Below are 13687 nucleotides of genomic sequence, written 5' to 3'. Positions count from 1 at the left end.
TCCACTCTGTGAGTTTGTTTGCCTATGTGGGATTTGGAAGGAGGGAGGGGGTTCGAAAGGAAGATGGACGGAGGTGCTGTTGTTCTCCGCACGAAGGGGAGAGCTGGCGGTTCCCTTTTGGGTTAGTGTGATGTCACCGATAAGATAAGGGCTTGCATTGGAGCTGTTTTGGCGTAGTCAAGTACAGACCGCGAGCTTTAAATGTGGTATTCTAGTCCTACCTACATGATAAAAGTAAAGTTGTTACCGGAGGAGAGCTATCGAGGATGTGTAACTTTTCTTTAGTTGTACCGGAATCTTAAATATGCGTTGAACACCATAAACTCATCATTATCAAATGAAAGTCGAAAACCAAGACAGAACCCTGCTGTTGCTCACTCCAATGAAACGCCGACAACGATGCAGTATATCCAGATCGAGATAGAAAAAAGTGTGACCTCAAAGGATCATGGGAGGGATTTTGGCGCCTTTATGGGAGTATATCCTTCAGGACTTCCTTCGCACTGGGAGACAGTGTATCAGGGAATTTGACGTTGGCGCGGACGATGAGGTTTCCTCGCTCGCTTGGCTTCTTCGAGATTGTCATGCCGAGTCCCGGGAATTTTTCTTCGTGACCGGGCTGTGTCACGGCGGTTCTGCTCTTGACCCGAATTGATTTTCCGTCGATTGTACGGACAATACGCTCCCATTCTGTGAGCGCCTCTTTGAGAGTGATGTCGACGGTTGTGATGAGGTCATCTCCGTGTCGCTTGTAGGTGGGGTGCTCTTTCTATACGTCGTTAGCACTGCTGTAACAATACCTAGGAAGATAGTGTTGGAGGCTTACCTCAGTCACGATAAGATGGACGTCCTGCCGGCCACCTTCTTCCTGATCGCCGACCCCCCTATACTTGATCTTCGAACCAGTCCGCAAACCTGGCTTGATATTTGCTTCCAACGTCACATCCTGGACAGTACGCTTCCCACTTGCATCAAACGTCTTGCTCTTAACCGTCACCTTTTTCGTGCAACCATTCATGAACTCCTCCAGCGTCAATGGTAATTGTTTCTCGATCACGGTCGGCTCTGGTGTAGGCGCCCGCTGAGGCTGTTGCTGGAACCCACTAGGCCCGCGACTGCTGCGGTATCGGGCACCACCCCCGCCCCCGCCACGACCAAGACCACCACCTAACATGGAGAAGAGATCGTCATCATCGAGCCCGCCCATTCCCCCGCTGGCCTTGGCGAAATTCCGGAAAATGTCGTCCGCGGAGCTGAATCGGAATCCGCCGGTACCCCGACCGGGTCCAGATTCGAAGTGGAAAGTGCGGCCACCGCTAGGCATACCTTCGAACGAAAAACCACCGGGCATACCACCTGCGAAGGGGTTAGGTCCGGCGCCAGCGCCGCCAGCTGTTGGTGGAGGACCGCCGCGGAGGAGATATTCGAGGCCGAATTGATCGTAGACTTTCCGTTTCTCGGGGTCGGAGAGGACTTCGTAGGCTTGCGAGACATCTGCCGGGTTGGTCGGGATATCAGCATATAATCAGCAATGCGGGGTATAAATTACCGAAAACATACCTTTAAACCTCTCGGCGGCTTTGGGGTCGTCCTTGTTCTTGTCTGGGTGGTACTTTAAAGCAGCTTTTCGGTACGCCTTCTTGAGTTCGTCTTGAGAGGCATCAGGCTTGATTCCCAGAGCATCGTATAACTTTGTTTCTGCCACCATTGTGAGAATTATTCGACTACGCGGTTAGATTTCGCATCCAAGATTGAGATTTGTGTGTCGCTAATTGGAGGAACCCAATTAGTATATATGTTGGAAGTTGCGAGAGGCAGTGCTGACCTACAATCAATACCCTTCAAGCTCGAGAGGGGCAGCTCGAATGACGTAGAAGATTCGGCAGAGGGCTGCGGGGAAGTATAACCCGGGCGCAGTGCGCGGGAGACAACGGGTTCAAATGAAATCAACCTACACTGCGGAGGTAACGACAGAAAGGAGAGCTGGGTTTGATATTCAGAGTGCTGATGGGGTGTCGAGACGACGGTGACGCCAGGCCGATCTTAACAGAGCCCCAACTGTGACGTGTGACGTTTGTCTGCACGAGCGCCAACCGAAGGTTCGAGAAGCTTCTCTCAAGAATGCCGTTGTCGCTCGAGATGTCGACAATCACCTTTAAGCGTCAAAGATAGGATCCACGCACGCGGATCGCGATCAAGAGTGTGAACTTGGTGGAAAAATTGCTCTTGACTGCTGGCATTGGGCGCGCTTGGGAAACAACTTTCGAGGCGAGAGCTGCCTGAAGTGCCTGAAAGCGCCCTACGCTCGGTCTGGGGCCGGGGCTTCTTTTGGGTTTCCTATTACGACTAAGTCTAACGGGATCCTCTTGCCCATGGTCTTCTCTTCTCACTCCAATTGAGTAGATACAATGAGGTGCTATCGACATCTATCTATATACGTATTCAACTCTTGAAGTTCGATTAGAGCTCTAGTTGAAGAAGGACAAAAGTCACCGGAGTCCCGAAGGCCACCCCTTCTTGCACGCTTTGGTAGTTGAATTGGTGAATTTCCTTATGGTCGGCAAACGAGGTAATTCCTCTAAAAAGCCAAACAAAGGAAGAAAAAGAAGTAAGTTATTAGACGAAACCGTGGAATGGTAGAACCGATGCTCGGGCGGTCGGGATCGGAATGCGTTTGACTGTCATCGTCCACGAGGATATAATCCTTAATCAAAGCAGTCCCATTAACTACACTTTCGATCTGCTCATCGGTACAGTAAGAATTCAGCGAAAGGATGTAGCAAGTGGGCGCCGGACTATCGGGGACGGTATTCGTGATATTCCACGTTGAAGAGGGGCCGTCGGTGGTGTAGGTGCTATCCTCTGCAGTTGAGATCTTTCCTGTCGCGATGTCTTGGTTGAACATTGCACGTTGAAAGATCTCATATGCTGTCTCGGGCTGGTAGGCAGGGACCTCGTGTCCGGCCTCGAATACCCTAGTGAAGGAGAAGTTTCCGTACTGGCGAACACTGCCGCCGACATACGAGGCATTGGTTTGGAGTGGCGCATATCCAGCTGCGCGGAACTTCTCTGCATGGCTGTAGTCCACCTGCAAACTCACTTCCTCGCCACCATTCCACGGACACGCGTAATCGCGGTCACCGTAGACGAGAGCGACCTTGATGCCCGAGTCAAGCACGTATGCGAGATCCTCTAGGTACCCATGAACGTCGGAGCGTGGGTAGTCACCGGTGCTTGAGAATCCGGTATAAACGCTGTCAATAGACTCAGTAAAGTTGATAGGGACGCCAAGTGCCTCTTGAACCCAGGGTTGGCTCAAGTAACCGAGATAGTATGGTGGAGGGAAAGGGTCGGGGTCAAAGTGAGAGATGTCGTAGTAACCTCGGCCGGAATATAGAATGTACGGGCCCTCGACGTTGTTGCTGCAGAAGCTGTCCGCTTCCTGACAGGCATCATTAACGGTCTTGTTATTGCCATACATGTGAGGATCGCCCTCCGATGCAAGCTCGCGGCATCTGGTGATCAAATCCTTGCAGCCACCTGCCTTGCTCCAAGCATGAATTGCATCATCATATACAGTCTTATTGATCGCCTCTATACCGTAGGTATTGTTATAGGCCATCTTGGGGTATCCCTCCGCTTGCACGAGCAAATCGACACAGCCGTTGATGATACCGAGAGTATCCAAGTGGATGTAGTGTGACTCTCCGGGGGTGTCGAGTGTGCCCTTAGCAATCTTCTCGTTCTGCTCCTGGAAGAATGCAGTAAAAGATGGGCCATAACGACCTCCATAGGACTCAGTCCAAATGCTAACCCTGTCGTCATGGGGCTTATACGCGGGGAATTCCGTGAACCAAGTCTGTGCGAAATGCCAGAGAGCGCGTGCGGCATTCTCGGTGGTATTTGCAGATGACGAAGCATTCAGACTGGGGAAGGTACCAACGTAGAACGTATTATTCTGCTCTGGGACCGTCGAAAATCCCGAAACATCATGGACACCAGTGACTTGATCATACGTCCCGTTCGTAGGCACATCGTAGCTGAATCCAACCTGATTCGGCTGGTCGATGTAAAGCATGTTGACGTGGTTGTTCCATGACCACGGGTTCAATTCCGTCGAGTTCGAGTCCATATTGACGAGGCATGGTCCATTTTCCTGCATGAGGCCGATCATCGAAGAACTTCCGGGACCGCCATTCATCCAGATCGACAGTGGCGCATTCCTGGGGTCATTGCGGGACTCGAAGAACCAAAAGAAGGTGTTGATCGGATACTCCTGGTCCAGTCCAAGATCATTGAGTGTGCCCGGTGGAAGATGAACATAGCCCGAGTACGATTTCACGCCGGGAGTTGTCTCACAAATGCCGGGCTAGGGTACTACGTTAGAATTTGGGTTTGATCCAACGCGGAGATCTAGATCCGACGTATTCAGGGGGTATATGTTGTTTTTCAAGTCTCCGAGTCCCATACCTCTTTGTACGAAATTGTCACGCCCTCATTATGTTTTGAATGAATCACCTTCACGCCTTCTGGGGTTGGGGGGAAATACTGGCAGGCAACGAGGCTGGCCAGACTGGCGGAAACGCCAAAGACAGACACAAGAGAGGGCATTGAGAGATGAGACAACACCCAACCGACCCAACTTGGGAAGAGGGAAAAGAAAGTGAGGGACTCTACCAGAGGATCCCCATCATTTATCATTTTTTTGGCGTTGAGGACGGAACAGGGGTCAAGGTTGCGGATTGGGCGGGGAAGAGTCAATCAAATGCAACAGTCAACGGGGTTGGAGGACGCGAGAACGCCTTTGATAAGCCGCACCAGCCACCAAGCACCGTCTAGTGCTGATTAGCGCCGTCTGGGACCCTCATCAATTGCAACCTCTCGTGTTGGTTCATTCCTTGCTCTTCAAGGACTGTACACTCCACGTGACTGCAGCAACGTGGTGAAGAAGAATCAGAAATACTACTCCTGTGCTTGTAAGCAATTGCCAAGCACAGCCAAGCACTCGGCCTGGAGGCGTCTCAGCAATTGTCTAATTCGGAAAATCTCCAAGCTTACCGGGGGTACGACAGCCCTGCAACAATTCGTCAGATCACCTCGCTTCGCCGTTTATCCTCGGAGTCTGTCTCACTACCCGTGAATACCCAGATCCGACAGCAGCTCTTGTCGATTCCGGGGCGATTCAGAGCTAAAGAGGTCTGAGGGGGAGGGGAAATCTGGAAATGAAGTTTCAAATCCATGTCCCACATAAGTCCTACAACCGATTGGTATTTCCAACCTCTGCATGAAAAGCGGAAAGTTGTTGGGTAGTTCGAATTTCGGAAAGAGATCGCGAATCAATACCCAAGTATACTAATGCATATCCTTCAACACCAGTCAACGCCCACAACGCTGAAAGCAAGGGGGACAAAGCCAACGCCGTCCTCAAAGGTATCAACTAACAAATAATGTGGAGACTGACAGTCACCACCAATATCATGTGATAATCGGTGGTGCCGGGCTAAATACATGTGATGGTTACATATACACATGACGAAAATAGAAGGAGGGGGAAAAACAGGAGGGTATCGAGAAGGGGGGGGAATGTCGATTAACGTTGTGGTGGTGTGGAGGCTTAAGACGGGGATGTAGCGGCCAAGATGTCATCGTGCTTGGGTGTTTTGAGCGCTGGAATATCAGTCTGATCAGTCTCCAGGGAAATGTCAGCTTTCAACTGTTCATCCCTCGAATCGGTGGCGTCGCCTCGAAGGTTGACATTCGTCTCTGGTCCTGAAATTGACGTTCGAGGGCTCGACAGCGAGTGGAACTCGTCATCTTTACCCGCAGATGTCGGGTTTGATTCGGTAGAAGACGTGCCTGCGCTTGGATCTTTCTTCTTGTTTGCTGTGGATTCACCAAGCCCATTCGTAGACGCATGTGTGGAGACTGAAGTTATGGAACGGTTGTCGTCTGACGAAGCATAAGGGACTGGCGAAGTTGGAGTAGAGGTTGACGTCGATCCTCGATAAGGATTCCGCGGTGGGAGTGAAGGAGGTTGGCGTTTGGGGATAGTAACAAGACGAGCGCGGGTAAAGGTGGGAGACTGGCGCTTGAGCTCGGTTGGCATGGTTGGATCCTCGATAGAAACCGGCGAGACTGAGTTGGTCACACTATTGCGCCTGGAAATTCTAGCGCTACTAACCTCGTGCACTTCAACATCGTCATCGTTGATCAAATCCTCTTTCACATCCTGGTCTTGACGACGGGAGTGAGTTTCACGGTGCTCCGGTATGACTGTTTCCCACCGAGCCTCCTCATTATCCCACGGATTTGGTCCCAAGCGCTCTGCGAAGTCCTTATTGCTCCGTGAAGATGCGCGGCTGATCGTAGTCGGAGCAGTTGGAAGTTCCTCATCAGTCTGCGTTGCCCTCGTTACGCTTGTATAGCTCTGGACACTGGCTCGCCAGCTATTACGTGGCGAGCTCTCGAGGCTGCGCTGGAAGGTTGCATATATAGGGCTGCTCGGGCTTGGTTTGAATTCAAAAGCATCTTGACTGGGCCGAGATTTCGATCCGGCTTCACGGATAAACAGACCCTCAGCTTCCAATGCCTTGACTCCAAACGGGTCAGGGTCCTCCGGGTCTGGAACTCCAAAGCTTGAAGGTTGCTGCAGATCCACGTCCCCAGGTGTCTCCCCTGGTGGTGGGAGTAGGTCTTCCTTCACGCTCGTATCGCCCTGTGCGGCCTTGATTGTTTGGAGGAGAGGCTCGATCGAGTCAGGCGGGTGTTTCGCTTTACCGGCTAAGATATCAGTAACGGAGATGCGTTCACCGTAAAACCGCTCGTTCTCGTCCGTGCGCTCAATGATGATCGTACCATCAACCTGCACACCGGCATATAAGCCCCGGCTTTTCATATATGTCCAGATCGGAGCCCGTCTCTTGTGCACTTCGGATTCGAGCACGCCTCCCATCCCAACGGGACCAGCAGAAGCACTGACTTCTCCGCCTAAAGTACAGCGTACCTTCTTAAACGCCTCTAGAGCCTCATATGTATTGATCACGACGACACAGTCGTAGATGTCAATCCCAGCAAGAAATCCGATACCAGCTGTGTGCAGCATGATACCTGATGGTGGACTCCATTCACCAGTCTCTGGAATGCGGGCTAATAGCACGCCACTACCACCTGAGCCACTCAACCATAAACCGGTACGCATGGTGGTAAAGATCGCTATGCCCTTCGCATCCTGGATGACTTTGGTGGGGATCTTCTTCACCACCCGTTGTTTGCCCTTGGGCTTATCAATCTTGCCAGTCTCCTTGTTGATGACATTTTCCTCAATCCGTGAATCGGGCTCTTCGTTCGCGTAGAAGCCATCCTTGCAGAAGCTCCGTAAGATGCGAGCAGCCTTGTCGCTTTCCTTGTCAATAGTCATGGGCCAGAAAGCCTCTGCTCCGACCCGATTCGACATCCTGTTGACAGGGTTTCCGAGTTTGTCGAGGGTGTGCCATGCCTTGTCGAAGCCTTTCTTAGACGTCCCTTTTGTCCTTTCCCAGAATGAGGGAGCCATTGCAGTGGTTGAACAGCTCCCGCTTTCGATAGAGCAGTATTCGTAGAAACCTGGGCGGGATGACTCGCAAGGACTCGTTCACAGGAATGAAAACGGGAACCGGGGGCTATAAAAGCAAATGCTGAAATTTGGGGAAGTCGGAAGTGCCGGAAATAGTGGACATATATCGCGATCGCTTTCTTAATGCGCCTGGAGAATGTATAGCGAGCGGGTCGCTCTCAGCCGAGGAATGCACGCCTTGTATAGGAATGCGAGCGCAGTGTTAACCAAACCAGCAAGCTGCGAAAATCAACAACAACAAGCTGGATTGATAATCGTTATAGCTGGTGAAGAACTGAAGATTCGAGCCAACTTCGCTGGTGATGCTTGCGTTCGAGACCCGGTCAGATGAGTGGCGACAGAAGGATCCAGTGGTATACAAAGAGGGGAACCACGGACCAGCACCAGGCAGCACGGTGGAGAGCTGACCAACAAAATCGGGGAAGAACTACTACCAGGAAAACGTGAGAATAAAATCGTAAGACCAGGGCCGGAACTCCCGGAAAAGCAGGGAAAAAATGAATACAGCGAGAGATGTTTGTCAAAATGGCCAAGATCGATTTATGATGTATGTATGGATGGGTCGCCAAGATCTGTCAGGTCTCTGGAACAAGAACGGTCTCCCGACGAAGTGAGAGGAAAAGGAAAGAGGGAAGACAGAAAAGAAGAGAGAGTATCAGAGGAGAGGTCGGACATAACAGCTGAATATGTATTCCGTCAGGATAGCGCAGCAGGCAACGCCCCCGTCAGCCCAGGAACACATGATGATTCCGTCAACGGCTGGATCGGAAGCGAATGGTTGGAAGAGCAACTGGAGAAGTGCGCAGTGGCTGGCCCGAGAATTCCACTGGAGGCAAACCAGCTGCATAATAACACAACTGCGGCAGCGAAAGAGGGGGAAAAAGAAACGAGGCTCGAGGAAAGTATGACGGAGTGGATCGCATCACAATTCCGGCGACTGCTACTGCCATGCTGGATAAGCTGATCGTTGAAGCATCTCCTTTGTACCGTACACGACCGTGCACTTCTTGGTGGGAGTATTGACGATTTCGAGAGGAACAACCAAACTTTGATAAGCCAAACAGTATCGTCATTTCGACTCCATTTCCAATGGGCACTGGAAGAGGCCTCTATGTCTTCTCCTCCACGGAATATTCTTTTTTTTTTTATTTTTTATTTTTTGCTCCTGGTAAACTCTAAAATTCTGGAGAATCTTCACCCTGCAATTCTGAATTTCCCCCCTTCTAACCGTCAAGCCCAAGGGACAGGCAGAGCGGATCCAAAGGGCGCACATCCAGCCTCCATCCAATCTGATAGTCCGGATGTCATGTATTGAATGTGTCTCAGTCCCATAATAAAATGACAGCTCAGCTCCCACTAGTAAGTATATTCTTCTTCAGCCCAGCCTCATTCTTCCATTCAGCTTCTTCTCGCCTCCCTTTGGACACTCAAGTATTCCCTTTCCATCAATATGTTGCCCAGGCGAAGACCCCACCGAGATCTCCGTGATCGTCTACTTATCCTTCTTTCGCCCCCACCCCCTTCCTATGATACATCTTCTTGCATCTTCATGCAGTATCCCAGATTGAGTGGTAGCCTCTTGGACTCATTGGAGGCAAAATGAAGGCATTCCACGCTGTTCCGGACCTGGAGAAATGCGTAGGACCTGGCATGATGGTGATGTATCCTGGGCGACCCACTCATGCTCATAGTCCCCCATGCGCCAGGATTTTCTACCATACCGAGGGCAACTGACAAAACAACGCATTGAGTTTCTGGTACATGCCCAACTGTACCTAGGTACCTACACTGGTCAGGGCTCAAGGTTATCGACCTGTGCCCGACTCCTAACAATCGGGTGCTGATTGCCATCGACTCTCCGGAAGCACCATATCGAATACTAGTACATGTCACATGTAGTACCAGTCCGCTCGAGTTAGAGATCTGGTCCGCGGCTTTTCCCACCACGAGCAGTTTCCCACGACTGTTCACAATGCGAAATCTCCTGTGCCATGCCTGGAAAAGATCTGGAGCTGGGAACGAGAGCGTGCTCGGTGTATGCAACAAGCGGCAAGGTACCTTTGATGGCTGAATGGGACGTTGTATCGGATAAGTCCAAGCCGGAGCACGAACCCGAAAGCATAGGTGCTGTTGTGCAACCCTAGTAGCGTATATGAGGGATCCGAGGACGGTGATGAGATTAGTTAACAGGCTGCTCAGATTGTTAAGTTGTCGGCTATGGCGGCTAATACCTGGGAATGGTAGGATTAATGCGACATTCGCTTTGAGGACCGTCTTTGCTTCTCGAGGCGAACTTTGGAGTCATCGACGTGGTGACATTGTTCATCAATAGCAAGTAAATGGTCTAACAAACATAGATACAGCATATCTTTTACATCACAGAGCTCCAAGCTCCTTCAGCTTCGAGATCAGGCCATCAACGTCCTCAACCTTACCACCACCCTGTCGGGCCGGAGGTTCTACAGGGCAAACGTCAGTATCAAATCAACGTAAATCGGGGCTGGGACACACTAACCTGTAACCTTCAACGTTTTCAGTCGCCTCTTATCCTCAACACCAAAGTCCGCAAGGGTCTTCTTCTCCAGCGGCTTCTTCTTCGCCTTCATGATGTTGGGAAGACTGGCATACCGCGGCTCATTCAATCGCAGATCAGTCGTGATGACCAGCGGCAGCTTAGCTTTTAACGTCTCAACACCACCATCAACCTCGTGCGTCACCTCCACAGTTCCCGCCTCATCCTTGATCTCCACCTTGCTCGCCTGCGTTGCCTGGGGCCAACCCAACAGCCCAGCAAGCATCTGACCCGTCTGCCCCTGGTCGCCGTCGATAGCCTGTTTCCCCAGTAACACCAGGTTAATATTCTCCTTCTCAACCACACCCCGGAGCATCTTAGCCACGGTGAGAGGCTCCAATCCACCGTCGGTGGTCTCGGGGACGTCGACATGGAAGGCCCGATCAGCGCCCATGGCCATCGCTGTGCGGAGGGTATCGGCGCACTTCGGTCCGCCGGCGGACAGGGCAAGGATGTTTTCGACCTTTAGCGGGCCCTTGCGTTCGCGAAGGCGGACGGCTTCTTCGACGGAGAGTTCATCGAATGGGTTGAGGGAGTGCTTGACGCCGGCTGTTTCGACACCGGTCTGGGTCTTGTTGATTCGGGGTTTGATCTGATCCGAATTAGCAGACCGTTGAATGAGGAATTCGCACGGCTAATGCAGCTCGTAAAGGCGTGCAATGGCGACCCGAAGCGCACGATATCTCAGAATAACCGGTCGAAGAACAATTCCGAGATGACTCTACGCCGAAGACGGAGCACAGGAGGCAAAACTTACCGCGTAGTCGATCACCCGCTTGATGGGGACCAGAATCCGCAATCCGCTAGCCATTGTGGAATATGTGATCAGGATCTATTTCCTCACGGGAGAGTTGATTCGATAGTCGACTCCCAGACCGTGGGGACCAAAGCAGAAGTATTGAATGAGGACAATGGCTGGTCCGAGGGAGGGTGTCCCGGGGCAGAAAACAGGTGATTTCCAGGGCGGCGAGTCGACTTTGGCGGGCCGAAAGCCCAACCACATTTCCCTTCACGTTCCGCCTCCAACCGAGGTTACCCATTCTCAGGCAAGACGATGCGCGTAGCCGTTTGTATCGGGGACTCGTTGGAAGTATCAAGTGAACCAATGAGGCGCATATCCAAAATAGAGACGGTGTATCGGGTATCTATCTGTTGCCTATCTACACGCAGGGCGAACCTCTGATGGTCATCTATGTTCACCAAGTTTCTTGCTTATATCGCCCTGTCTTTTCCATCCCCACCAGATACTCCTCCGCTTCTCGTCGGCTGAATTGCTGTGATTCGATATCACCTCCATATTGAAATGCCTCGGTCAATGCCTCTCGGACAGCTTGAGGCATCCGTCCTGATGAGCCACAGACAAACACAGCCCCACCCTTATCGTGCAGGAGCTCGAACACCCGACTATAGTTCTCCTTGATGACATCCTGGACATAGACTTTCTGCTTTTGGTCTCTCGAGAATGCCGTCAAGACCTGGAGTTTGACTAACTTACTCAACTGCTGCCACTCTTCCTGAAAGAAGAAATCCGAGGCCCGATTACGGCCGCCGTAGAGAAGAATTGCCGGTTCAATCGGGGCTTCCACACCGGGGTTTTCTTCTTGGTATGATTTGACAATGGCGGCTTTCTCCCAGAGCATCGATCGTAGAGGTGCGACGCCTGTACCTGGTCCGATCAACATCGTCGGCCCCACTAGTTGACCAACAGACGAATTGAGACCGCCTCGTTGCAGTTGTACTTTGAGTATACTCCCAGGCCGAAGGTTGGCGATGTATTTTGTGCACACGCCCTCTCTTATCCTTTTGATTACTGTGCGGTACTTGACGATGGCGATTAAGAGTTCGAATTTCGCGCCACCTTCCGGCGTCCGCTTCAGCTCCCCGCCGCTGGCGATGCTGAATTGTCTTCCCCGAAGGATTGGGAAGACTGAAGTTGCGTGTTGCCATGGGATCTTGACGGTGTCGAATTCGTGAAGGATCTCTAGAATGCTACGTCTCGGGCGAGTGGTGTAATCCCAGAATTCATCAAGAAATTCGGGATTCGTAAATTCTAGCAGCCGTTCCTTGTGCATTTCATAGCTGGTATAGTGCGCAATCGCGGAGAAGAATGATCGGCGAGGAATCGCTCTGATGTCCAGGTAGTTTACCAGCAGCTCGCGCAGGGTTAGCCTCGGATGTGATTCGAGGTTGTAAATGGGAGGAACGTGAAGGTCATCAATTGAGAGAGTGCTGTCGCGAGGAACCAAAGAGACCAGTTGATCGGCTTGGTCCTGCCAACCCATCATCTCAATGAGGCTTTGGGCATCCTCGGTGGTGTTCTTCGGGGTAATGGCAATTACGTCCCCCGGAGCATAGGAGATCTGATCAGGAACGGTCAAGGCCAAATGACGTACATCCTGCCAGTGCGTCTGTGGCGTGACCCGCTTGTTCTGGACCAGTGTTGCTGTAAGACTATCGTGCAGTGGCCGCTTATCAACGTCAAGACGGTACGATTCCGGGAAGTCGCCTGATATCGTCGCGTTTTCAGAGGTATTGAGGGTAGGAGTCTCTACCGGCGGTAATGTGCCTTGATCCCGCAGTTGCAGAACCCATTTTGGTGGTAGCTGGACATCGTCCGGTATCGGATCCTGCCCTGGGGGAAGAGGATACTGCTCAAGCAAGTGTTTTCGAAAGCTCGTCAACCATGGTATGAATGTACCTTCCAGACTATAACCATGATTAGTATGGGGATACATCGAAGGGGTAAGCTGCATGCCCTTCCGGATGTTGATGGTCCGCCTCTCCACCAGGGTATGTCTCCTCAGCACCGAGTTGTAGTAACCTCTTATATAACTTGCGCGCAGCCCAATTGAACCTGGAATTGTTAGAAATCCACAGACCCAGATATGCCACTCAAATGTCAGCTACTCACTTCGGATATGAGCTATCACCAAGCCCAAACCACGTAAACCTGACCCCGCTTAGAAAAGTCGGCGGTAACTTCTTCAACAGCAACGATTTCCAAAACGTCCGAGCATTAGCCGGAATATCACCCTGACCCGTCGTCGAGACAGCAAATATGACAATCGCATATGTCCTCAATGAGTCCTAAAACATGGCCCGACCCCTATCAGCGCAATCCCAAAACACAATGCGCAAAATCAGACGGGTAACGCACTGCCTTGGCATGGTTCAACTCGGAAACTTGAGTTGCGAAATGAAGACGCTCGGCCAGGGCTCCGATCTCTTCGGCGACATCTTGAGCATTGCCGGTCTCGGAGCCATATAGGACGAGTGCAGAGCGTCTCTGCGACTGACTCGGTGCCTGGCTCCCACTCATTATCGGCCGATGGAGGGACCGTCGGGCATTGGTTGAAGTTCATGCGGCTCATGATTCACTGTCGGGATATTTGACTCGAATTTGTTGGTTCGGGAGCCTCCGCGGATCGGAATGATGTCATCCGGAGACCGGAGACACACCATTTGCGAATAATAATGGTGCAAGGGGTAAAAAGCGAAGAGAG

At 51.6% G+C, this 13687-nt stretch overlaps 4 protein-coding genes across 4 annotated transcripts; all 4 read right to left on the bottom strand.

Annotated features, from left to right (window-relative positions):
* Positions 1-46: 46 nt before the first annotated feature.
* BJX67DRAFT_357643 (putative DnaJ domain protein Psi) lies at positions 47-1955 on the bottom strand. The gene is made up of 3 exons (XM_071029517.1): positions 1561-1955; positions 827-1494; positions 47-769 (listed from the first exon to the last, which is right to left on the bottom strand). Exons 1-3 carry the CDS (start codon positions 1706-1708, stop codon positions 470-472), a joined length of 1116 nt encoding a protein of 371 aa, XP_070884603.1. The 5' UTR covers positions 1709-1955; the 3' UTR covers positions 47-469.
* Positions 1956-4759, bottom strand: cp1 (putative carboxypeptidase S1). The gene is made up of 2 exons (XM_071029516.1): positions 4471-4759; positions 1956-4369 (listed from the first exon to the last, which is right to left on the bottom strand). The coding sequence occupies exons 1-2, from the start codon at positions 4699-4701 to the stop codon at positions 2579-2581; spliced, it is 2022 nt and encodes a 673-aa protein (XP_070884602.1). The 5' UTR covers positions 4702-4759; the 3' UTR covers positions 1956-2578.
* Positions 4760-5475: 716 nt separating this feature from the next.
* BJX67DRAFT_373015 (lipid-binding SYLF domain-containing protein) lies at positions 5476-7552 on the bottom strand (the record flags this gene model as incomplete). Its single annotated transcript, XM_071031329.1, has 2 exons — positions 5476-5500; positions 5796-7552. The coding sequence occupies 2 exons, from the start codon at positions 7550-7552 to the stop codon at positions 5476-5478; spliced, it is 1782 nt and encodes a 593-aa protein (XP_070884601.1).
* Positions 7553-9988: 2436 nt separating this feature from the next.
* tah18 (NAPDH-dependent diflavin reductase) lies at positions 9989-13503 on the bottom strand (the record flags this gene model as incomplete). The annotated part of the gene is made up of 7 exons (XM_071031328.1): positions 9989-10071; positions 10128-10776; positions 10942-10987; positions 11385-12811; positions 12918-13038; positions 13096-13271; positions 13342-13503. The coding sequence occupies 7 exons, from the start codon at positions 13501-13503 to the stop codon at positions 9989-9991; spliced, it is 2664 nt and encodes an 887-aa protein (XP_070884600.1).
* Between the last annotated feature and the right edge of the window lie 184 nt (positions 13504-13687).

The sequence above is a fragment of the Aspergillus lucknowensis genome, assembly GCF_044049455.1.
Source record: "Aspergillus lucknowensis strain CBS 449.75 chromosome Unknown BJX67scaffold_30, whole genome shotgun sequence".
NCBI classification, from domain to species: Eukaryota; Fungi; Ascomycota; class Eurotiomycetes; order Eurotiales; family Aspergillaceae; genus Aspergillus; species Aspergillus lucknowensis.
This window is presented reverse-complemented; position numbering and strand designations above follow the sequence as displayed.

What these genes read in the sequence shown, in the direction of transcription:
- cp1 (XM_071029516.1), bottom strand. Translation starts at nt 4,701, where the DNA reads ATGATAAATGATGGGGATCCTCTGGTAGAGTCCCTCACTTTCTTTTCC. An exon ending in TGACAATTTCGTACAAAGAG is followed by an intron (nt 4,370 to 4,470) that starts GTATGGGACTCG and finishes GTAGTACCCTAG; the next exon opens with CCCGGCATTTGTGAGACAAC.
- BJX67DRAFT_357643 (XM_071029517.1), bottom strand. Translation starts at nt 1,708, where the DNA reads ATGGTGGCAGAAACAAAGTTATACGATGCTCTGGGAATCAAGCCTGAT. An exon ending in AGCCGCCGAGAGGTTTAAAG is followed by an intron (nt 1,495 to 1,560) that starts GTATGTTTTCGG and finishes CCAACCCGGCAG; the next exon opens with ATGTCTCGCAAGCCTACGAA. An exon ending in TCCATCTTATCGTGACTGAG is followed by an intron (nt 770 to 826) that starts GTAAGCCTCCAA and finishes AACGACGTATAG; the next exon opens with AAAGAGCACCCCACCTACAA.